Genomic DNA, 23966 nt, shown 5'->3' with positions numbered 1-23966 from the left:
AAATATTAGATGACGGCACCTGAAAACGCAAAAGCTGGAGCCCGGTCCCGACTCTTCGCAGACGCCGGGAGCCCTGCCACGGGCGGTGCGATGGCTCAACCTCATACCGGCACAAGCTCTGGTCCCGAACACGTGCGCCCGGAGGGAGGGAGAGCAGCCTGAGACGACGCTTTTCCAGCTGGGCTCTTGGCAAATGCCTTTCCCAGGTGACCGGGTTCTTGGGCACGAAACGCTGAAACCCCCGACCTGGAAAGGGCGACTCCCGGCATCACGGGGCGGGGAAGGCAGCACGAGCAGCCACACGGCCATCTTGCGCTCGCGGCCCCGAGGCCTTCCAGAGGCTCAGGACGACCGAGGGGCCGTGACGCGGCAGCACCGGCGGCAGGGGTGACACGCAGTACCCACGCCACGAACGGCGTGCGTGCACCGCCACGTGCCAGGCGCCAGCATCTCGCAGCCGGGAGAAACTGCCATCACCTGCACAGATGCCAAATTAGCACCTTCCCTCCACCAAGACATGGGAAAGCGTGCTTCCAGCACGCAGCCGCGCATCCCTCCCCGGTGCACGAGCCCGACTCATCCGCAGATACAGGCGAGATGGACCCTCTAAGCCCCTGAGTTCTGCCCCTTCTCCAGCGGCACAGACAAAGCCAGGGCAGAGCAGCAGGTAAAGGCAGGCACCGTCCGCCTGCGTCAAGAGCGCGGGGAGGGGGTGGGAGCCGAGAGACACAAAAGAAATGGCCGAGTCCGGCCTCAAGCGTCAAACCCGCCATTGCCAGGCGATTCTGCAAAAATGCCCATTGATGGGATTTCATCCATAACCGAGCGGGAAGGCTCACCCGGCCCGGCTCCTTCGAACGGCAGGGACCGAACAGCCCCTTCTCTGCCTACCCCCGAGCCTGGGCAGGTTTGGCTTCCCCGGGTGTCTGGTACAAAGCCCCCTCACCTCAAGCCTTGAGCCAAACCCGCTGCAGGGCAACCAAGTTTTAGGAAAAGATGGGAAATAATGAGTTGGAGCATGTGATGTCCCAGGGCATCACTTCCCCAAGGTGAAACCCACAAATGATATTTTCCATTTATCCCCCAACGGCACACGCCGATTCTTGTTTCTGGCTCCCTCTGCCCATCCCCAGCTCTGCCTGAAGAACAAAGACATCACGGCCCAGCTCCAGAAACCTCACCCACATCTGGCCTACGCTGCATCCTATTGCTCCGCCGGGAGAGTGCCACCGAGAAGAGAAACCCACCAGCAAGGACCGTGAATGCCAGGACTTGGGCTCTTCTCCCTGCACAGCCAAAAAAAAGATGCCTTCTCTTCTGGGTTTGGGCTGCGCAGGGGAAGAGATCCAGCCGAAGCCAACAGCTACACATACAGGGCAAAGGGCTAAGCCACAAATGGACCCGTGTGCAGCCAAAATCCATCCCTGGCCCAAAGATGGACCCTTGGGGACCTTTCTTCCACCACGGAGATTAAAAAACAAAAAAAAATGGCAGAAAGCAGAGACCTAATGGCAGGCTGCCAGGGACTCTGTAATCGCAGCGGGTATTTCACACGCAGGGATTTACCGGGGGGCTTTATCCGCCTTCTCACCCCCCACCCACGCGCGCACGAGCTGGGGGTGCTCGTACCACTGTCCCTCATCACCCACTGCCACCTCCCTCAATCACAGAGGGGGCCGCCTCCACGCCCCCCCCCAAACACCCGCGAGTTCGTGCCAACAAGGGGGGCAAAAAATGGAGAATTTAAGCGCCAGTAAAAATTCAACCCTGGTTTCTCTCCTGGAAACTGAAGGCCAAATTGCTCAGTCCCTGTCTCAATCCCCTTTGGGGGGAACTGCTCTGGGATAAGCGAAGCAAACCCACAGCCTGAAAAATTATCTGAAAAACCAGCTCAGAAGAGGCGATTTTGGGGAAGAAAAAAATGTTAGGAGTCAAGGGTGTTTTCTGCCCAGCTGATCCCACAGCAAGGTGAAAAAGCTTGCATCAATCCTTTGTAAGAGTTTACATGTAGACACGGATTTCCACACTTCCATTTTATTTCATAATATATATGTATTTATATACACACACAAAGACATTTATTATATGTGTGTATATATTTTTTTTCCCTCAGATCCTCTTTTTATATTTTCACCTTTTGCAATTACAAAAGCCAGGGACAGAAACACCTCTTGGGTTCTGCCCGTGCAGAAACACTCCCACCAAACAGATTTTTCTCTAACACTCTCGTTGAATGATTCCTCCTGAATTATATTCATTAGGAATTGGAATGTTTCTTTCCTCCATCCCCCATCAAATCATTACTCCAGAATAAATGCATTCATCAACCACCTTGCTCAGTTCCCTCCTGCTTTGTTCAGCCTAGTTTTAAAGTATCTCCACTGAAACCATTTGCACCTGACTCAATGCTAGCATAGGGAAGGGGAAAAAATAAATAAATAGGAGAGGAATTGAGTGCCACTCACAATATTGTGGAAATAATTGGAAAATTATTTCTTAAAAATAACCAACACAATAAAGGAGGGAAAGGACTACATTCCCTCCTCCCCACCTCCGATCTCTTCCACAATTTCTGGGATTGCATGAAGCATACATATTCCAGATGGGCTGGAGAGAAGGAGGTTGGATCTTAATGACACGTCTTTCGCTGCCTTTGGAATGAATGATTCATTCGGATCTCGCCGAGACTCGGTGCCACAGTTGAGTTACATTTCTAGAAAATCCGTATCTTTAATTCTGGCGCTGCGTGTGGGACCCAGCAAATCATGGAATTACTGCTGTAACTTCGGATTAGTAACGCTTTCTAAATGATAGTCTAATTCCAGGCCTTCATGCTTTTCAGCGTTCACACTCACACAGCCTTTTCCCTGGGAGGCTTCCTGTGGAATTAGTGCTGGCGTCTTCGTCTTTCTCTGCCCTTTTTAATTTCTCCAATGACTTCTCATTAGAATATATAACAACAACAGCTCCTCAGAACTTTTCTTTCTCCCGGTATAGCCAAATTCAGGCTGAGATCCTTTTTCCTTACTGGGTTACGGCGGTGCTTTGCTGGCCCTGGAAGGGTGCACAGGCGTATTTAGCTTCGCGGGCCTACGTGGCGTCTGACGCCATTACCCCGTGCAAGAGAAGGTGGAAAACCTGCCTCCGAGGTGCGTGGGGCTCCCACCTCTCGCCGTCCCTGCACGCCAGTGGGCGCGGGCGGCTCGGCCCTGCGGTGCTACCGTCTCCCCAGGGCGAGGGATGCCCAGCCGCAAGGAAAAGGATGGAGCAGGGTACCGAGCAGCGGGAGCACGGCAGCATCTTTCCCACCCCTCCCATCTCCCGGGGGACAGAGAGCCAGCAAACAGCCCACTCACAACCCCAGCCACGGGAAGCTTTTTCTCTGCGGCCTCCGTAGAGCTGCCACGGCCCGTGTGGGTTCACGGCAGCGCCGGGACCATCCCTGGGGGATGCGAACCGCGAGCGCTCTGGAGAGGGCTGGCGGTGATGCCCCATGCACTGCCCCACGGTGCCAGGGGGCCCAGGGGACCACGGCCACAGGCACTCACCCCACTCCAGCTGGGAAAACGTGCCGGGGAGGCTCGGAGGAGAGCGCGGTGCTTTGTGTCACCATGGGAACGGAATGCAGATTTGCCAATTGCTTTTTTTTCTTTCTTTTTTCTTTTTCCTTTTTTTTTTTTTAATTATTTGCCAGACATTGTCATACATATTATCTTTCAACTTCTGGGACTGGCGGCGGAGGTGAGGGAGGCTTTTGTGCCTTGCCAATCACTCGGCTCCCAAAAGAAGACCCGGGGCCAGCGGCTGCCCGCCGGAGGGGTGCACCCAGTAGCAGGACCCCTTCCCCAGGCAACCCCTTCCCCAGAGAGACACCCCCAGCTACGGGCAAAAGCAACAGCCACCGCACGAGAAAAGTGGTCCCATTATCACCAACTTGACCTTCCAAAGGGAGGCCGGGATCAAGCCCAAAGACAAAAAAAAAAATCGAGAAGGGAGAGAGGAGAAAAAGGAAAACACCCAAAGCCGAGGGTTTTCGGGGTCTGACCCGCAGGCTGTGACGGGGGACGATTTGTTTGGGGAGGGCGCTCGCTCCCTTCGTCCTCCCGCAGCCGAGGAGTGAATTTCGAGGTGCCTTTAGCCGAGAGTTAAACCCCGCGTTTCTTCGGCAATGGAAGCGTTCGCGCAGGGCTGGCCCCCCTCCCCGGCCCTCCCGCCCCGCTGCCGCTGCCGCGGAGCCCCGGGCTCCCCGACGGGGAGGGCGCTGAGCCGCAGTCCTTACCTGGAGCCCCGCGGGCGGCGGGTCCGGTCGCCTCTGCTCCGCCGGTGCCGATGCGGCCGCTTCCCCCGGGCAAGCAGGTCTGGAAGTCATTTCTACTTTCGGTTATCTAGCTTTATGATGGCTCCACAACACTCATACAGCTAGATAACCAAAGACAGAAACATCCCTCCGTCGGGGATGCCGGCCGGCCATCCGTCCGTCCGTCCGCTCCAGGGTGCGGGCACGGCCGGGGCAGGGCGGCCGGGAGCTGCCACCGGGAATCACACACAGACACATAACAAAAACAAAAAGGAAAAAAAAAAAAAGAAAAAGGGAAATAGAGAAAAAGGTAAATACGAGTCGGAGAGGACGAGTCGGGGCTGAGCGGCAGGCGAGCGGGCGGCACCGCCGGCTGCGGGGCTGCGGCGGGGGCGGCACTGGGCCGTACCAGGCGGCATCAGCCAGACGGTACTGTACCGTACCGTACCGGGCCGGGCCGGGCCGGGCCGGGCCGGGCCGGGCCCCGCTGCTGCCGCTGCCGCCGCCCCAGCCCGGGCGCACAGCGCTCGCGCTGCCGCCCCGCTGCCCAACTTCTACTGCCCTCGCCCGGGAATCGCCCCCTTTGGGAAGTGACGTCACGCCGCACTCAGCCAATCCCCGGACCCGCATTTAAATCAGCGCCCCCTTTCCCGCGCTTTCCAGCCCCGGCCCGGCCGGCATCGAGCGGCGGGCTGCGCTGCGGCTGGACGGGGCGGCCCGGCCCCGGCCCCGCTCCGCCCGCCGTGACTCCCCACCCGGCCGGCGCTGCGGGGACCTACCTCCCGCCGCCTCCTGCCGCCCGGCCGCGCCTCTGCGGCAGCCAGGGGTGAGAGGCGGGCGGCAGCCCGGCCCGGCGCGGGGGGGCCACCGGCAAGTAACTTCGCTCCCCGTGCCCTCGGCATCCTTTCCTCTATCCTCGGCCTTTCCCTGTTCCAAACCCCTTTCCCTCTGCCTTTCCTTGCTCCCTACCACGCCGTGTCCGCCGATCCAGAGCCCCTCTCTCACCGCTCCCCCCGCCCGTCCAGCCTCCGCACACAGGGGCAGCCTGAAGCCCCTTTCACCGCAGCCAGGCGCCGGGCCCGCCCGGCCCGGAGCGCACCCGGGGGCTGGGGACGCACCCGCAATCCCGCACCGATCCCCTCTGCTTCCCTTTTTCCCTTATTTTAATTATTTATTTATTTGCCATTTCCCACACAGGTTCTTAACGCGATATGCGTGTGGCGACCAATCCGGCACGTACAAATATAAACAACAACAATAATAAAAATAAAATGCCAGGAGGGCAAATATGATTATCTGGGGTTCTTATCTGACCTATTCCGCATTAAAAAAAAAAAATTGTAATCCCTCGCCGCTTATAAACATCGCCTTCCTTTAAATCCGAGGCGAGGGTAGAACGTGACCTGCTGCAAAACGAGGGATCCGCGAAACGGAGCGATCGCGGCGGAGCAGCCGCGGCTGAGCGCAGCCCGCCGGTCCCTCCGGCTCCCGGCGAGCTCCACTCGCGTTATTTATTTCTTCCTCTCCTCGCCTCCCTCCTCCCCGCCATCCGCTTAAAATAATAATAATAATAATAATAATAATAAAATTAAATGAAATGAATAAAATCTACGAACTGAATTAGACTAAAAGCTAAAGGACCGGCGCTGCCAACCCCGCTGCTCCGGGCGAGCTCGGCCGCCCTGCCCGGCTCCCGGGGAACCGCCGGTTCCCTTCTGCCTCTTGCCTAAGGAGAAACGGGCCCGAGGGTGCCCCAGCTGCCCCGATGGGGCTGCAGAAGGTGGGGAGGAATCTTTGCTCCCTCCCCAGCCACTCGGTGCCTTCCCCGGCCCGGAGCCGCTCGGGAGGGATCTCGGTCGGGTTTTATTTTAACCCGCCCCGGAGAGAGGGGGGCAAAAACAAAAATAAAATTGCCATGAGAGGGATCTCCTTAAATTTCCGACCCTGGATCTTCCCCTAATCGCTCGCTGCGGCTGTTAGGGTGACGGCTGACGGCGGCCTGCCCCGGCCGCGGGGCCATTCCGGCGGCGGTGCGGCCCCGCTCCAGCCCCGCCACCGCCGCAGCCGCGGGTCCGGCGATCAGGGCCGGGCCGGCTCGGCCAAGCCGCGGCTCTGCCCCACCGCCGCCCGAGCGCTCCCGCCCGGGCACCGGGCGAGCCTGCTGCGGGTGAGGCACCGCAACCCGTCGGGCTGCGTGGGGCTGGGGACGGCGTGTCCCCTCTCCGGCGGGCAAAGGAGGCGATTTTCTCGTCAGAAATAGATACAATATTATTATTTTTAATTGTCTTTGCTCCCCCTGCTCCTTTCCGGCGCTGCCATGCCCTGCTCGGAGCCCTTGCTTCGACCCGCTCCATGCGGGCAGAGCCCCAGCGCCCGGCAGAAAATTGCGCCTTGCGCGTGGGGTGTTTGGGGCTGGGGTTTTTTTTTAGGCTTTGGGTTTTTGTCATTTTGTTTTTCGGGGCGCTGGGGTTTTTTGTTGGGGTTTTTTTGTTTGTTTTTTGTTTTTTGGTTTTTTTTAGGGGGAGCCCGCTATTTAAGCAGAATACGTACAAAATGGCTCCTTGGCACAGCGAAAGCATCAGGAGCAGCCTGGGAGGGATCGGCGGGGACTGCCCGGGCTCCGGCGGGAGCTCACCTGGGCCGCTCACGGGGGGCAGTGGGGTCCGTGGGACCGTCCTTCCCCTGCAAGCACCCACGAGAGAAAACCACCCGCGGCCGCGGGAGGCCCGACGGCAAGGGGAGGGGCGGTGGAGCCGGCGCGGCTCTGGCCATGGTGCTGCAGCGGCCCCCACACGCCCGCGGACCTTCCGCGCCCACCCGCGTGTGGAACGGCCCCCGCTGCCTCCTCGGCCCCGCCGGCCGCCCCTCGGGAGATCCCCGCTGCCCCGCGCCCCGGCCACCGGGGCCGCCCTTGGGCTATCGAGCGCGATCGCCCTGTAGCGAGCCCGCTGCCTTCCCCTCTTCTACGTCCTGCACGTCTGACGTCACTTTTCTTTAATTAGGAGAAGTTATTTTTAGCCAACCTGGAGTAACCCCCCGCGCCTCGCCGCCTCGAGCTGCATCTCCTCTTCATGGTTTTTTGGGTTTGGGGGTTTGGGGTATTTCTTTATTTATTATTATTTTTTTATTTTTCTTTTCCTCCCACAATCGGGGCTTCGCGCAGCAGCGGCAGCTCCCGACGGGTATGAAGGAAACGCGGTGCTTTTGTTTAGCAATTAAAAACCGCCTCGGAGCGAGCCCCGGCGCTGAGTAGGGAAAGCAGCGGCGGCCCAGCCCCGTTGCTCTTTTTTTTTTTTTCTCCTCTCCGGCCGTCGGGGGCCGGGACCCAGGCGGGGTCGGTCCCGGAGCCTCCTCGCTCGGCGGGGCGCCGGGGGTGGAGGCACGTCGAGGGGATCCGGCCAGGTACGGGCTCTCAGGCCATGTGCACTGCTATGATTCGGGTTTCCTTAAGGCTGAGGCCTAAAATGTGTTTCACTTCCAGGGAGATACGGGGGGGAAAAAAAGAAAAGAAAAAAAAACCCACAAAAAAAACCCCAACACAACGAAGGAAATAAGCGTTCGCGGGAAGGGAGGGAGCAGAAGGGAAGAATGAATGGAAGAAAAAAAATGGAAAAAGCAAAACATAAAAGAAAAAAGAAAAAGAAAATAGAAAGAAGGATGAAATAAAATATGTATTTTTTTAAGCAAAGAGATACAGCAAATGAAAAATAAAATAAATCCTTCAGCACCAGAAGCCGGTGGCGGATCGGGGCACGGGAAGCGGTGGTCCCACTGTTGCTCCTCGGCGGTAAATCCGAGCAGGCGACCGGCGCTCCCCGGTGCTCCCCCCCACCCCCCGCGAAACGGGGCCCCGCAGCAGCACCTGGAAGGAGAACTTCCCCCGGAGCCCGGGATTTCTCCCGCGGCCTGAAGCCTGCGTGCCCCGGGAGGCTCGGCCTCGTTCAGGAGTTTCGTCCGGAGAGCGGAGACGTTTTGGGGGTGACCTGGCAGCCCCCCGGCAGCGCTCGGCCCCAGCTCCCCGCCGCCCCGTCGGGGCTCAGCCCGCCCGAGGTCCCGCTGCCGATCTGCAACGTCCCGGGCAGCCGGGGAGAGGCTGCCGGGGCAAACGCGTCCCCGGCAGCAAAAGGTCCCCCGTGTCTCCCGCTCGTCCCCCGCGACGGGTGGACCGGGCTGCGGCGCGGGGCGGTCCCGGTCGCGGTCCCGCGTGGTGCCGACACCTGGAGGCGCCCAACTTCCCGGCGGGGACCGTCCCGACTTCGCCTCCCCCCTCCCACCCTCCTCCCCTCGGCGGCCACTGTGCCCCCCCGCGGGTAAGGTCCCCTCGCGCCCGCCCGTCTCCCCGGGGCCGCCCCGCCGAGGCGGCGGTGCCCGGCCGCGACACTCACTCTGGCTGCCTTGCCGGGGGCAGGACATGGTCCCCGGGCGAAGAGGGTGGCGGCGGCGGCCGCCCCCCCCGCTCCCCGGGCGGGCCGAGGGGTCGGCAGGACTGTCCCCGGCCGAGCGGCGGTCCCGGGCGCGGAGCGGGGCGGCTCTGGCCGGGCCCCTCGCCTCTTCCCGGCGGCGGCCGGTGCCGGCTCTGGCCGCTGCCCAGGAGCTGCCGCTGCCGGCAGGCGCTGCCCGCACTGACGTCAGCCCGGCAGCCTCCGATTCACTCCAACCATGGCGGAGAGGAGGAGGAGGAGGAGGAGGAGGAGGGAGGGGGGAGGGGAGAAGGCGGGGGGAGGGAGGGGGAGAGGAGGAGAACGGGAGGAAGGCGGCGGTGGCGACGGCGGTTGGCGGCTGGCAAGCTCCGCAGAGCAGGAGCGCAGCCCCCCGCCTCGCCCCTGAATTGCCCCCCGGGGCCGGGGCTGCGCGAGGGAGTGGGGCCGTGTGTGTGTGTGTCCCCAGCCCCCAGGTGAGACCCTCCGCCGCCCGCTCGCCCGGAGCCCCCGCCGCACCGTCGGGCACCCCGCTCTGCCCCCCGGCCCCGAGGAGCACTCCTCGGGGGGCAGAGCCGGAGCCGGCCCCCCCCCCGCAACCCCCCTCGGCGGCGTCCCCGTTCCCCTGAGGACCCCCCCGCCCCGCCGAGCAGGGAAGGGGCTGCAGCCGCCCCCTGACCCCCGCTGCCCCGAACAGCACCCACCGCCCCCCGGCTGCCTCCCCGGCCCCGGCCCGGCCCGGCCCGGCGCGGCCCCGCTGTCCAAATGCTGAACGTCTCCGCGGCTCCCAGGAGCAGCACGGCCCGGCACGGCTCGCCTGCAGCCGTCGAGCAGAGCCGGGGCACTGGCACCCCCCGGGCTGCGGCCACGGCCCTGGAGGTGGGAGTCCCTCCCGGGGCCGTGGCGGGCCATCCCCGCCCCGACGGCCAGGCCGAGCCCCGGGGAGCGCCTCGCCCCGACAGCCGCGGCGCGGGCACGGCAGGTACCGCTCGTGGCACCCCCCTTCCTACTCTCCTCACAGAGCTACACGCCCTCCGCACCGCCTGCAGCCTTGGCAGTAAGGCACAAAACGCCCCGCGGAGCCCCCCGCTCCCCCAGACCCTCCGCACACCTTCGCTCCGCGTCCCTTACGCCTTGTCCTTCCCGCCGGTGACCCGGCTCTCGTTCCTTCTCTCCGGTTCGCTCCGCTGATGCCCTGGAGCGGCTCCGGGGAGCCTCCCGCCGCCACGAGGAGTTACACAGGGATCCCCAGACGGGTTTTTCTGTGTTAGGAAAAAATAAACCGATCGAGCCCGAGAGATCTGCGACAGCCGAACACGCCGCCTCGCCTTTACATTCGTAGTTTTAAATTCCCCCGTTATTTTCCTTTTTGCATCTGCGACTTGCCACGAAAGGAAATCGAGCCCCAAACGCCACCGCCAGCAGAAACTGGAGCTCGTTGCCAAATTCCGTAGTATTTTATTTTAAAAGCAATTAAGTAATACCATTTAAAAAAAAAGCGTCTTCTCCTCTTCCCGGGGAGTGTAAGAAATCCTTTCGCTCACCCAGAGTCGAAAACCTAATGGCATTGTCGTTAAACACGAAAAGGAGAATATTAAGAAATTGCAACACTCCCTCCCGAGCGCTCCCCCCCTCCCCAGTTTATTTGCCCTAATAATTAATTCACAAGAGCTTAACTTCGGTGTAACCCTGGCGGTCTTTTCATTAAAAAATCCCCGCGTTTCCTATTGAATTAGCTCTGCTCCATTGTCGCTGAAATGAAGACGCCAAACCAACTTTTACCCCGAGCATTTTCTCACCAGCCCAAAGAAAAGTCTCTCTCCTTTTTCTTTTCTCCGATTTTTTTCCTTTCTTTTTTTTTCCTTTTTCTTTCTTTTTTTTTTTTTTTTTTAATTCAAGCACCCAGGCGATGGACGTGTCCTGCAATTTAACTACTTTCAAATTCTTTGTTCGGGTCCCACCGGGGCTCTATTGTCACCCTATTGAGAGAGCTTATTGCCAAGTCAAGCCTGAGCGAATTGAGACACACACGGGAGGAGCCCCGGGGGCTGGGAGCAGATTCCGTGGGCTGCCGCGCCCGTGGGGACCCCGGCCCAGCCCCGCGGGATCGGGCAGGGAGTGGGCAGGGCTGCCCGCAGCCCCGGGGCCGCGATAACCGGCCCTGATCCTCCCGGGAGCCGCAGCCGCCAAAACGGCGCCGGCACCGCCGGAGCCGCGGCCCGGGGACGATGATGGAGCACCCGCGGCACCGGGCTCCTCTATACCCCGGAAAGGAAAAGGGGGTGCGAGCTGCAGGGAAGTGCTATTTCAGGAGAAAAAAACCCACAAAAAACCCTGAAAGAGCTGGGCACGGATTCTCACGTAAGCCCGTACGTCACCTATAAAAATTGCCCGTTTCTTCCGTTTCTTGGCTCCCGAGGGGGGCGGGGGGCGGCTGAGAGGGGAGGTTAAAACCTCGTTAAAACCGGTACCCCGTTAAAACAGGAAGCCCTTGACCCCTGGCCCCGGGAGCAACGAGGTTAAACAAAGTGCCACCGCCCCATTATCCCACCGACAGCACCGAGCCCCGGCGGGGAGAGGGGTCTCTAACATGGCGGGGGGGAGGTCGCCCGACGGGGCGCACCGGCATGGGGCTGTTCCCCCCGACACACAGACAGACAGACAAAGAGCCAAGGGTGCGGAAAAAAAAAAAAATCTATAAAACTAAGACCCTGCACACCCCATCCCGACTTACTGCATTGCAACCAGCCCTGCTGAAACGGCAGATTTGGGGGGTTATTCTCGTGCCGCGCCTTGGCGAATCTCCCTACCCGCAGCCGCGTGGGGTACAGGCAGCCCCGGCCCTGACTGCGAGTAGGAGCTCGTTGTCCTCTACCCTCCCCGGAGCGCTGCCGCCCGGGAGGGCTTCAGAAATCAGCGGGGAGCGTAATTCGGGGAGAATTAATTTTTTTTTGTTGTTTCTTTGGGGTTTTTTTTCCGCTTGAGGTAGAAGGGATTTTTTTGTTTGTTTTCGTGGGGCAGGTTAGGATTTTTTGAAATGTGTTTTTTTGCCACCACGTTAAAAATAAGTAGATCAAAGCCCCCAAATAAGAGGACATCCGCATTAACATAATGCATCGGAGGGGAGAACAAGTGCCCCGCAGCCGGCTCCTTCTCCAAAGAGACCCCATAGCAGGGGGATCCCCAAACCCCTCACGGCAGGACCTCCTGCCCAGAGCACCCGCATCCCCGGAGCGTCCTTCCTCGCCGGCTCCGCACCTCTCGTACCCCCAGTTCCTCGCCGTGCCCTCGGAAGGACCGAGAAAGCTCAAGACCCCGGTATGGGGGGGCTTAGCACGGGCACCCACCTCGGGGCCATATCCTGCCGGGCGGAAGGCAGCGGGTGCCCTCCGCTCGCTCCCCCCATGCCTGTGCAGGTCTGGGGGGGGCGTACCCCGGTTTTGCAACCCCGCAGGGGCCGGGAAGGGGGTGTGTGTGTCACAGTGCCCGCTGCCCCCTGCCCGGTACCCGCGCCCTGACGGCCCCTGCCCCGTGGGAACCGACCCGTCGCGGGTGGTAACGGCGGGGCCTCAGCGCCACCTGGCGGCTCGGCACGGCATGGCACGGCACCCCACGGCGCTAAAAGGCCGGGTTCCTCTGACAGGAGCCACCATACCGGCCAGAAGAGCCCCGGCGCGGGTCAGGGAGCCTGCACACACCCCCCCCCGCCCCCGGCACCTCGGGATTCCCTTCCCCTGCACCCCGCGGTCACCCCGGGCTCTCCCACTCGTCGAGCTCTCCCCACCCGTGTCACCCACCCCTGTCAGCGTCCCTGCACCCAGCTCTCACCGCGCGGCCGCACGCCACCCACCCTGGGGCCCCGCTCGTCCCGAGCCACTCTTGAGGCCTTGGGCCTTTAAGGCGTGGGGTGTTGGGGTGTGGGCGGGCGCCCTGGCTCCCGCCGAGCCCCGCGGGCGGGCTGTGAGGGACCCCGGAAACGCCTGACATCACCCAGGAGCGGCTCCGGGGCTGCGGGGCCGGCCGGGGGCTACTGGCCCTCCTAGCCCGCGGCCTGATCTCCCTCCCGGGGAGCCGGGTAACGGGGTGTGCACCCGCAGGGTCAGCGTGAGACCGCGCCGCACCCCCCCGCTGCTGGGGGGCTGCTCTCGCCAGCTGCGCCGCCGTACCGTGCTACTCCACTCGTGTTATGAACACGGTCGGCCTCAGACCCCGCGTACGCAGCCGCCCCCCGGCTCTGAAGCACAGGAACAAAACGCGACACCTGCGTGGGGTGACCGCGGCGGCGGCGGCGGGGCAGCAGTCCCGCAGTCACCAAACTGGCGCTGTGAGCAAAATATGCACACGCCGCACGGGCACGCTCGTCGACCGCGGCAGGACTCGAACCTGCAATCTTCTGATCCGAAGTCAGACGCCTTATCCATTAGGCCACGCGGCCGCTTCTGTTGACGCTTTTCCGCGCGCTACTGAGTCCAGGGCCGGCGGAGCGTACCATGCGCACTGGTTGGGGGGGCGGGGCGGGACAGGACGTCAGTGCGGCCGGAAGCTCCCCCGGGCACCCAGGTTTAGATCCGCCCTCCGGCCCAGACCCTGGCGGCGCGAGCCGGGAGCAGGTGAGCGCGTGGGGTGAGCGGGGCGCGTCGTCGCGGGCTCCCCCGCACCCACGGGGGGGGTGCGTGCGTGCGTGTGTGCGCGCGCGCGCAGTTGCGGGGCGGGGAGGGCACGGCTGCGGAGAGGGTGTGCGTGCCTGCGGGGGGGGGTGGGGGGGTGGGGGGGTGGGTGTATGTGTGTGCACGGCTGCGGGGAGGGTGTGCGTGCCTGCGGGGGGGGGTGTGTGTGTGTGTGTGTGTATGTGTGTGCACGGCTGCGGGGAGGGTGTGCGTGCCTGCGGGGGGGGGTAGGGGGGGTGTATGTGTGTGCACGGCTGCGGGGAGGGTGTGCGTGCCTGCGAGGGGGGGAGGCATGCACGGCTGGGCGGGAACGCCTGCGGGGAGGGTGTGCATGCCTGCGGGGCGGGGGGGAGCACGGCGTGGCTGCGAGGGGTGCCGGGCAGCCCGGCTTTGCCTGGCCGTGCGGTGCCGGGGCTGCCCCGCGCTGTCGCTCTCTCCTGCAGCTCCCGGCCCCGCAGGGAGCAGCCCGCGCTGGAGCCGCGTCCGCGGAGCGGGGCGGGATGAGGCGCCTGCTCTGCCGCAGGCCGGTGAGGGGCTGCGCCGCAGCCCGCGGTGCTGTGCCCCGGCGACGCGCCTCCAGCTCCTCCGCCAGCTGCCCGCTCCCGGAGAGCCCGAGCCCGGGGCCCGCCGAGGGCCAGCGGCGCGTGAACCCCCTCAACATCCAGATGCTGTCCAGGACCCTCCACGAGCAGATCTTCCGGGGGGCCCGGGTGCGCTACTCGGCGGCGGAGATCCAGAGGAGTGTGGAGCACCTGCGACGCCACGACCTGTGGGGCAAGGAGACCTCCACGCTGCCCGATGTGGACCTGCAGCTGCCCCGCATGTACGGGGACAACATCGACGAGCATTTCCGCCTCCTGGCGCAGAAGCAGAGCTTGCCCTACCTGGAGGCGGCCAACGAGCTCCTGCAGTGCCAGCTGCCCCCCGTGCCCACGCAGTGGGCATGGCGGCTCGGCTGGACCCGCTACGGCCCCGACGGGCAAATGGAAACCGTCGACTTCCCTGAGGAGCGGGCGGTGGCGTTCGACGTGGAGGTGTGCGTGGCCGACGGCCACTGCCCGACGCTGGCTGTGGCAGTCTCGCCGCATGCCTGGTGAGATGCGGTGCCGGCTGCGACGCTGGGGTCGTGGTGGCGGGGGGGACACAGCTTCGGCAATGATGGGGATGCTCCCGAGCAGAGCCTCTTCCTGCAAACCGCTGCTGGCTTGTGGGGAAAATGCGGCGAAACCCTGAAATGCGGCTCCAGGATGTGGGACGTGTGTCCTGGTTAGCAAGTGCAGCGCGCTCTGGGGTCATTTGCCTCCCTCCCACGGGTGGGATCCTGCTCAACACCCCACGGCACGGCAGGTGCTTTTGGTCCCACAAGCCGCTGCTTTATTTTTAACGGCTGTTGGGCTGCTGCTTGTCCTTCACAGGTACTCGTGGTGCAGCAAGCGGTTGCTGGAGCAGCGGTACTCCTGGTCCAGCCACCTCACCCTGGCTGACCTCATTCCCCTGGAGAGCCCAGCGGGCGCCGGCTGTGCCGGCAGGCAGGACTGGCCGGAGAGAGTGGTGGTGGGGCACAACGTGGCCTTTGACCGGGCGTTCATCAAGGAGCAGTACCTCATCCAGGTAATCCACTGTGCCATTGCTTCGTGCCAGCAGCTGCACTTTGTTACCCAGATAGTTGTTTGTGCTGGATTTTCAGGATTATTTTGGCAGATGCTGTTCTGCATAGACACCCCACAGTTGTACTCGCCTCGTGCTGCAGAACGGGTTGAGGTTGGACCCATTTAGAGGGAGATATTCTTGCACCCCATAAAGGTGCTGGAGGCTGCAGGGTTGCAGCTGGGGACGTGTCAGGAGCCTTTGTGCAGCTGACAGCCCGCGCTGGGGGTGCTCATGGCCCTCGGAAGAGGGGTGCTGGGAGGCAAAGCCTTGCCTTGATAAAAGCAGCCCGAGCAGAGGACTTACAGCTCTGTAACACGGGGCGGTGCTTGCTGGCAGCTGCAGGACACTTGGCAGCACGTTCCTTCTCCAGCACATCCCAAACCGCCTCTCCTGTCTCCCCCGATGTGTCCCAGGGCTCCCGGGTGCGTTTTCTGGACACCATGAGCATGCACATGGCCATCTCGGGGCTGACGGGCTTCCAGCGCAGCCTCTGGATGGCTGCCAAGCACGGCAAAAGGAAGGGACTGCAGCAGGTCAAGGAGCACATGAAGAAAACACGCAGCAAAACGGAGGGGCCGGCTGTGAGTAAGGGAGCTGAGCCGCTGGCAGGGGCGTGGGTGGCAGGGAACCATTTGATCCTGTAATGGGAGCATTTGCTCCTGTACTGGGACCATCTCCTCCTGTACTGGCAGAGAAGGAGCTGTTGGAGCAGCTCTGCTGGGTGACGCTCTCCCAGCCCCTTCCAGATGACCCAGCCTTAGTTTGAAGTGGAGCAGCGGCATCCTTTACCCCTCCTGATCTCGGCTGCGGCCGGTCCTTGTCTCGCTCCTCGTTCGCAGGTCACTTCGTGGGACTGGGTGCACGTCAGCAGCATCAACAACCTGGCAGACGTGCACGCGCTGTACGTCGGCGGGGAGCCGCTGGAGAAGGAGGCGCGGGAGCTCTTTGTGAAGGGGACCATGGCCGACATCAGGAGTCACTTCCAGGTGCGGGCAGGGATCCCGACATCCCAATGGGCAGCAGGAGCCGGAGCCATCCCCTGGGAGTGGGGCGAGAGGCGCTGCCGGGGTAGTTTCCATTTTGCTGCCCTTCCTTTTGAGGGCTTTGGGTGGGCGTGGGGCTGTGATGTCCCCCATCCTCCCGCAGCCGCCGTGCCTTGCCCTGTGCCGGCAGAGGGGTGGCCGCTTTGCCTGCTCTCACCTGCCTGTGCCCCCAGGACCTGATGTCGTACTGTGCCCGCGATGTCCAGGCCACCCACGAGGTGTTTCAGGAGCAGCTGCCGCTCTTCATGGAGAGGTGGGTGCTGCTGAGCTCTGCCCAGCGTTGGCTGTGGTCTTGACCGGCGACAGGGAAGGTCACGGTCCCTCTGGGGATGGGGTGCGGTGTCCCTGGGGTGGCAGCAGGAGGTTGGGAGGCCCTGAACCCCAAGGCACGCGAGAAGGAATAAGCGGCAGCGCAGCGTGGGTGGTGGAGGCGAGCAGGCTTAACGAGGCGGATTGGAGCAATACCGCTTTGTGGCTGGTGCGCAGGGCTGCTTTTAGAGCTGCGATTTGTGTGCAGGGCAGGCAAAAAGTACAGGAATCTGTATGGGTTGAGAGGAAGGGCATCGAGGGCAGTGTGGGGCTGGGAAACTGTAGGTGAAGACACGATATTGCAAGGCATGTTCGTGTCTGGCATAGTCTGGTGCTTCCAGGGCAAATCATCTCCAGCGGACATCTAACTCCTTACTGCTTCGGGCTCTAGGTGCCCCCACCCCGTGACATTTGCAGGGATGCTGGAGATGGGGGTATCCTACCTGCCAGTCAACGGGAACTGGAAGAGGTACCTGAACGATGCTCAGGGCGTCTATGAGGAGCTGCAGAAGGAGATGAAGAAGTCCCTAATGAACCTGGCCAACGATGCCTGCCAGCTGCTGCACAAGGACAGGTACCCGTGGTCTGGGGGTGCAGGTCCTGCCGCTCGCAGGATGGAGACCAGGCACCGGGTGGTCCTTGGGGGGCTGGGAGCAAAGGCACGGTGTGACAGGAGTGTGTTGGCAGGTACAAGGATGACCCCTGGCTCTGGGATCTCGACTGGGACACGCAGGAGTTTAAGCAGAAGAAGAATCCGGGCAAAAAGAAGAAGGATCAGGACAAGAACAGCAAAGCTGCGGTGGCAGGTGCAGACGGGTCCGCACAGGAATGGCAGGAAGGTGAGCGCGGGTGGTCCCTGGGGACAAGGGACGCTCGAGGGACGCCTTCCTGCAGGCGCCCAGGTGAAGGGATGCGGTTCGGTGCCACTGGCAGGGTGAGGCGGCGCTTGGCCTGTGTCCCCATGCAGCGTGCAGGGCTGGTTTGAGGTCCCCGTCCCCAGCCAGGGGGCACAGAGGGCTCTCTGCCAGCTAGTCCTCCTTGCCCCCCCAGACCCTGGTCCCCCTGGCGAGGATGAGGAGCTGAAAGCCCCCGCGAGCCGGGTCTGCCTGGAGCGTCTGAAGGAGACGGTCACGCTGCAACCCAAGAGACTGCAGCACCTGCCGGGCCACCCGGGGTGAGTTGGGGACACTGGGTGTCCCCAGCAGTTGCCCTGCGCTCTCTGACCCACCCCTGCTGCTCCCCAGCTGGTACCGCAAGCTGTGCCCGCGCCTGGAGGAGGCGGGGTGGGTGCCGGGACCCAGCCTGATCAGCCTGCAGATGAGGGTGACCCCGAAGCTGATGCGCCTGGCCTGGGACGGCTTCCCTCTCCATTACTCGGAGAAGCATGGCTGGGGCTACCTGGTACCTGGGCGGCAGGACAATTTGCTGGCAGCCCACTCGGAGGCGGAGGGCCCTCCCTGCCCGCACAGGTGAGGGGGATGTAGCGGGGTGCTGAGCCGGGGGCTGCCCCATGGGGGGTTCAGGAGCTCCCTGGGACCCTGCCCAGGTGCTGCCCCAGACCCCCGGTCCCTTCATGGGTGTGTGAGCCCTGCCCTCTCTCGTGTCAGGGTGATCGAGTACCTGTACAGGCAGCACTGCCTGGAGAAGGGCAAGGAGCAGCCCCCGGGGCTGGAGGCTGCCATGGAGGATGAGTTGCTGGAGATGGATGGCAGCACGATGTGGCAAAAGGTGAAGGAAGGGATGGAGGGTCCCTTGGCGGGAGGGAGATGTGGGGCTGGGCTTACTCCCACATGCATGCACAAAACAGCTCCGTGTGTGGCTCTGGGAGCTTGAAGTGAGAAATTTCTTTTAATAAGTATTAAATCACTGGAGAAATGGTGTTTGACCTTGTTCCCCCTACGGTCCCTCTCTGCCACAGATGGAGGAGCTGAGCCAGCTAGAGGTGGACGTGGAAGAGAAAATGGGCAGAGCACACCAGAGCCTGGTGCAGGTACAGGGGCCTTCCTGTGGGATGGGGTGGCAGATTGGTCCCTGTTTCCTTGATTTCCCTCTCCTACCGTTCCCGGCATCACCTCGCGTTGCTGGTTGCAGGAGGAGATGGATGAGCTGTGTGAGCTGGCGGACTTGAGGAGCCAGCCCTCGTACCATCACGGCAATGGTCCCTACAATGATGTCAACATCCCTGGGTGCTGGTTCTTCAAGCTGCCTCACAAGGCAAGTTGGGTGCTCCTGGGGCTCTTCCCGGGGGCTTCCCAGCCACCCCGCATCCCAGCTCCCGTGTCGGCTTGTCTGTCTCCCTGGTGCTGCAGCACTCCTGGGACCCTGCGATCTTGTTCCGTGGCATAGGGTGGTGGAAAGGTATCTCTAGCTGGGGCAGGAGGGTGCACAGAGCTTTACTGATGTCAAGCGGTGATGTGCTGAGCCCTGGCACCTCTTTTGCTGCTAAAGGACGGGAACGATAACAATGTGGGAAGCCCTTTTGCCAAGGATTTCCTGCCCCAGATGGAGGACGGCACTCTGCGGGCTGCCGTGGGCCGCACCCACGGGACTAGAGCCCTTGAGATTAACAAAATGATCTCGTTTTGGAGGAACGCTCACAAGCGGATCAGGTGAGCAGCTGCCTTCAGCTGAATCGTGACATCTTTGCGCGTGGAGGCTGTGTTGTGGCCGGGGGAGGGTTGTGCGCATGTGGCGGGCTCAGCATTTTGCCTTCTGCATGTCTCCCCAGTTCCCAGATGGTGGTGTGGCTGAAGAAAGGGGAGCTGCCTCGCGTGGTGACCAGGTACGGGGAGGAACAGCCCCAACTGGGACCGTGATCCCTTCTATGCCCCTCCGGGAGGACTCTCGCAGGATGGTGCTCACCCTCACCTCTGTCCCAGGCACCCCGACTATAATGAGGAGGACGATTATGGAGCCATCCTGCCGCAGGTGGTGACCGCGGGCACCATCACCCGCCGGGCGGTGGAGCCCACATGGCTGACGGCCAGCAATGCCCGGGTACGGCTGCACTCAGGTCCTTTGCGGGGAAGTTTTGGGGCACCCTCTCTGTATTTTGGACTGGTGGGAGCAGCCTGATTTAGAAGTAGGAGTTGGGGCTGGATGCTGGGGTTTGAGGTGGCGGAGCTGATGCTGGGGCCCTTCTCTTGCTGGTGTGCTTTGGCTTTGGGAGAGGGGAAGGAGTCAGCAGAGGCTCCTGAGCTTCAAACTTCGCTGAAAGGAGAAGAAAACACTGAAGCAGCAGTTTCTGTCCTTTCCCAAGCTCCCCTTCTTCCACAGTGGAGGAGCTTGGGGGGATTAACCAAATGAGCGATGCCCCGCCTGTGTGTTAAACCCTGTTTTGACTTTCAGAGCAGAGTTTAGGGCATGGGGAGTGTGGTGCCAGCACACCAGGGCTGTGGGCGGAAGGCTGCTCCCGTGCCGCCGAGGAGGAGGGGGAAGCGCAGGGCTTGTGCTGAGCTGAGCATCATGTCCCACAGGCTGACCGGGTGGGCAGCGAGCTGAAAGCCATGGTCCAGGTGCCGCCTGGCTACTCCCTGGTGGGCGCGGACGTGGATTCCCAGGAGCTCTGGATAGCTGCCATCCTCGGCGAGGCGCACTTCACCGGCATGCACGGTGAGCCGGGGCTGCGCTGCGAGGAATGGATTCGCTGGGTAGTGGGGTAACCCCCCGAGCCTGGTCCCCAATCCCTGCTCCCCTCTCGGCAGGCTGCACGGCGTTCGGCTGGATGACTCTGCAGGGGAAGAAGAGCAACGCGACAGACCTGCACAGCAAGACAGCCGCCACGGTGGGCATCAGCCGGGAGCACGCCAAAATCTTCAATTACGGGCGCATCTACGGGGCCGGGCAGCCCTTCGCCGAGCGGCTGCTGATGCAGTTCAACCATCGGCTGACGCAGCAGCAGGCGCGCGAGAAGGCTCAGCAGATGTACGCGGTCACCAAGGGCGTCCGGAGGTGGGTGCTGCCCAGCGCGGCAGAGGGTGAGTGGGAACGGGGATGGTGGCGGTGTCCCCCGGGACATGGATGTGTGTCACTCTTTGCCCCTCAGGTTTCGACTCTCTGAGGATGGGGAGTGGCTGGTGAGGGAGCTGGACCTGGCTGTGGACAGGGCGGAGGATGGATCGGTGTCAGCCCAGGATGTCCAGCGGCTCCAGAGAGAAGCCATGAAAAGGTGAGATGCTCCAACACTGCGCAGCTCTGGTGACATCGGGGTGTGAGGCAGAACGAGCTGCAGCCCCACAGGTAGCAGGCAGAGAAGGAGGGCAGGGCTGGACGGGCCCGATCCTCCCTCCCTGCTGTCCCAGAGCTGGGTCAGTTTGATCTGGGAGCTCCCAATCTCTCCCAGTGAGCAATTAGCCATAGGAGGCTGCAGTGGCTTGTCCAGCTGCCCCAAACCAGGAGAGAGGGTTTGAGACTCTCACACAGGGCCCGCAGCCCTGTCCCACGCGTCCAGCAAACCTCCCCTCTGCCCCACCAGGTCCCGCAGAAAGAAGAAGTGGGACGTGGTGGAGCACCGAGTGTGGGCTGGAGGCACAGAGTCTGAGATGTTCAACAAGCTGGAGAGCATCGCCTTATCCCCCTCCCCGCAGACCCCAGTGCTGGGCTGTCATATCAGCAGGGCGCTGGAGCCCGCTGTGGCCAAGGGAGAGGTAAGGACAGGGCTCTGTGCTGCTGAGCGCTCAGCTTTGGTTGTCTTCTCCAAAATGGCAACCCTAAGTTCAGCCCTTAGACGGCAGAGACCCAGAAGGCTCTTGGAGCCCTGAATAGACCCATTCCCTGTGCTCTTTATTTGCATGCCATCAAGATAAACCAGCAACCTTGAATTTAATAAATAGGCTTCTCCCAGGACCTATTCTGAATTGGTGCCAGGCCCTGGACCCTGACGGTCCTCTAGCATCTGTCTGTGTTTCCTTCCACCAGTTTCTGACCAGCAGAGTGAACTGGGTGGTGCAGAGCTCAGCTGTTGACTACCTGCACCTCATGCTGGTTGCCATGAAGTGGCTTTTCGAGGAGTTTGACATCAATGGGCGCTTCTGCATCAGCATCCACGACGAGGTGCGCTACCTGGTCCAGCAGCAGGATCGCTACCGGGCCGCCCTGGCCCTGCAGATCACCAACCTCCTCACGCGGTGAGATGTGACCACGCTGTGATGTCTCCTGGGGACGAGCGCCAGCGCCTCTGGGGTGGGACGGGGCAAGCCTGGTGATGGGTGACAGCAGAGGGGTTAGCTTTGCCCGCAGTGAGCTGGCGCAGAGCTGTTTTCTTCTGCTCAAGGGAAGTTGGCAGCACTGGGGGTTGCGGTTCCTTTGCACGTGACTCGGATGGCTGTAAACAGAGCTCAGCTTTTGGCTCCTGCAGAGACTGGGCCAATCGTTCCGCTCTGCTGGGATGGAGCACATCACCTCGTGCTCCAGTCAGGTCTGCAGCCATCATGTGGCAGCAGCTCTTGGGCCTGGATGAGCAGTGGGGAGCCTGAAACTGTCCCCATCCCTCATCTCCCCACTGCTTGCAGTTGTCCCTTCTGCAGCATGGGGCATTCCTGCTGCCTACCTGCCCCATACAAAGTTAAGCTCAGCCTAGAAAGCTCTTGCCCTCAAAAGGCTCCCTTCGATACGGCTCTGGCACAGCCAGCTTTGCCAAATCCCCTTCCCGGCGCTATGGGGTATTTGGTTATATGGGAGCCGGCCAAAGCTGAGCTCTTTTCTCCTGTGCCGTGATGGAGGTACAGCAACCAGCCTTCCTGTGCCGGTGCAGCGGGGGCAGGCGCGCTGACGTTGTGCCTTTGTGCCAGCTCCTGCAAGCACAGGACTTCCTGCTGGGAAAATCCAGCATCTGCTCTGCTGGGGAGGATTAGCCAGCAGTGAAGGACCGGGTTCCTCCTTTCTTCTGAGGAGGCTCAATGTACTGTTACGCTGTTCCTCCCACAGCCACTTTAGCAATACTTGACCCTCCTGCTACCTGGTACTTTGAAAACACACCCTTGTCTTCCAGCCGCTGAGTGGCATGGGTGCAGAGTAACCTGTTGGTGATGGCTGGCCAGCGTTTTGTGAACCTGTGGGTGGTCAAAGCTGGGTGTGACAAGGCTAAGGGTGATGTTTGTTCTTCCAGCTGCATGTTTGCCTACAAACTGGGCCTCCAGGATCTGCCCCAGTCAGTGGCTTTCTTCAGCGCAGTGGATGTTGACCAGTGCTTAAGAAAAGAGGTGACTATGAACTGTGCCACGCCATCCAATCCAACTGGGATGGAGAAGAAATACGGCATCCCTCAAGGTGAGCAGCATCTGCGTGAGGTAGCCCCCCTGGGGGCCCCTCTGCAGAAGCCTCCCCTGCGCAGGCAGCGCACTTGGCCTAAGCAGGTGTTCCCCGAGGGCTCCTCCATTTGGCTGTCACCCTGGTTCCAGCCCCTCTCTACCCCTCTTTGCTTTCACAATCCCTGAGTAGTTTGTGCTGCTGCTTCCAAATATTTCTGATAGCGATGAGCCAGGCCTGGCTCTGTCATCCCATACCCATGTTTGCTTTGTGCCCCTCAGATAAATAGAGGAGCCCCACCATGCGCTTTTAACACAGCCCAAGCTTGAACTGTTCCCTCTAAAATGAAGTGCCTCACCAACCTTGTCCATTTTGCCCTCCAGACCCAAACTTTTCCACCCTTCGGTGCTTTCTCTCCTTCCCCCCTCCCCTCTTGGGCTCTGTTCAGAGCTGCTGTGGTCTTCCCCAGCACTCCCAACGCCTACAGTCATCCCTGTCTGCACTCGCTATAACCCTCTGCTGCAAACAAACATTTAACTCTTGACTGGGAGTTGCTTTAAACAGCTCCTCTGTGTGCAGCAGCCTCTTCCCAGCTAAGGAGAACCTGCCCTCAGCTTTTTTCTCTCAGTCATTGGACACAGCAGACACTCCACCATTAGGTAACCTTTATTAGGAGTCTTACAGGCAAAGGGTGCTTTTAGAAACAGGATTTGTGTTTTTGTGTTCTGTGGGCAAAAAGGGCACTTCTCTTTTCACCAAGAACAAGGCAAATTAAACAAGTGCATTGCATCAGCATCAGCAAAAACAATGGCAAAACCAGCCTCACCCAAGGAAGCTGTCAGCTCTGCTTCGAGCTGCACGCAGCAGCAAGCTTCAACTCCATAGCAGGACAGCCCCTCTTTCCAGCTTCCTACTGGTGCTGGCTCTTGCATTCACACCACCACACAAAACAGCAGTTTGAATACATTTAGGGCTTTGTGCTACACGCTCTGAACTAAAGCAAATCATGACCATCACTCTCATGTTTCACAGTCTGAGGGTACTGCAGAGTGTAGGGAACTGATTGTCCCATTGTCTTCCAGGAGAAGCACTGGATATCTATCAGCTAATTGAAATAACCAAAGGTTCACTGGAGAAGAAATGATGACACTCAAGTGCCAGAACAACAACTGTCCAGAGAGCATGCCAGCACCTGGCTGTCCTTTCAGGAGGAGATCATTTAGCAGGGACTGATCCCAGTCACTCTGTTTCCTTTTCATTGTAAGAAGGGATGTTCCTGGGTTGGAAGACTTTGAAAACAGCACATTCAGATAGCAGAGGCGCTTCTTGAGGGCAG

At 61.3% G+C, this 23966-nt stretch overlaps 1 protein-coding gene across 1 annotated transcript; it reads left to right on the top strand.

The window, feature by feature from the left end:
* Window positions 1–13882: 13882 nt before the first annotated feature.
* On the top strand, window positions 13883–23774 carry POLG (DNA polymerase gamma, catalytic subunit; the record flags this gene model as incomplete). The annotated part of the gene is made up of 22 exons (XM_082005355.1): window positions 13883–14475; window positions 14798–14993; window positions 15446–15613; window positions 15872–16018; window positions 16249–16328; window positions 16776–16958; window positions 17072–17223; window positions 17435–17558; window positions 17629–17853; window positions 17992–18112; window positions 18303–18374; window positions 18476–18598; window positions 18833–18993; window positions 19113–19166; window positions 19264–19381; window positions 19861–19996; window positions 20089–20335; window positions 20430–20552; window positions 20859–21030; window positions 21302–21510; window positions 22491–22651; window positions 23713–23774. 22 exons carry the CDS (start codon window positions 13883–13885, stop codon window positions 23772–23774), a joined length of 3627 nt encoding a protein of 1208 aa, XP_081861481.1.
* Window positions 23775–23966: the final 192 nt, after the last annotated feature.

This window comes from Phaethon aethereus, assembly GCF_964289735.1.
Source record: "Phaethon aethereus genome assembly, chromosome: 12".
NCBI classification, from domain to species: domain Eukaryota; kingdom Metazoa; phylum Chordata; class Aves; order Phaethontiformes; family Phaethontidae; genus Phaethon; species Phaethon aethereus.
The sequence above is the reverse complement of the archived record's forward strand: the minus strand, read 5'-3'. Positions and strand labels throughout refer to the sequence as shown.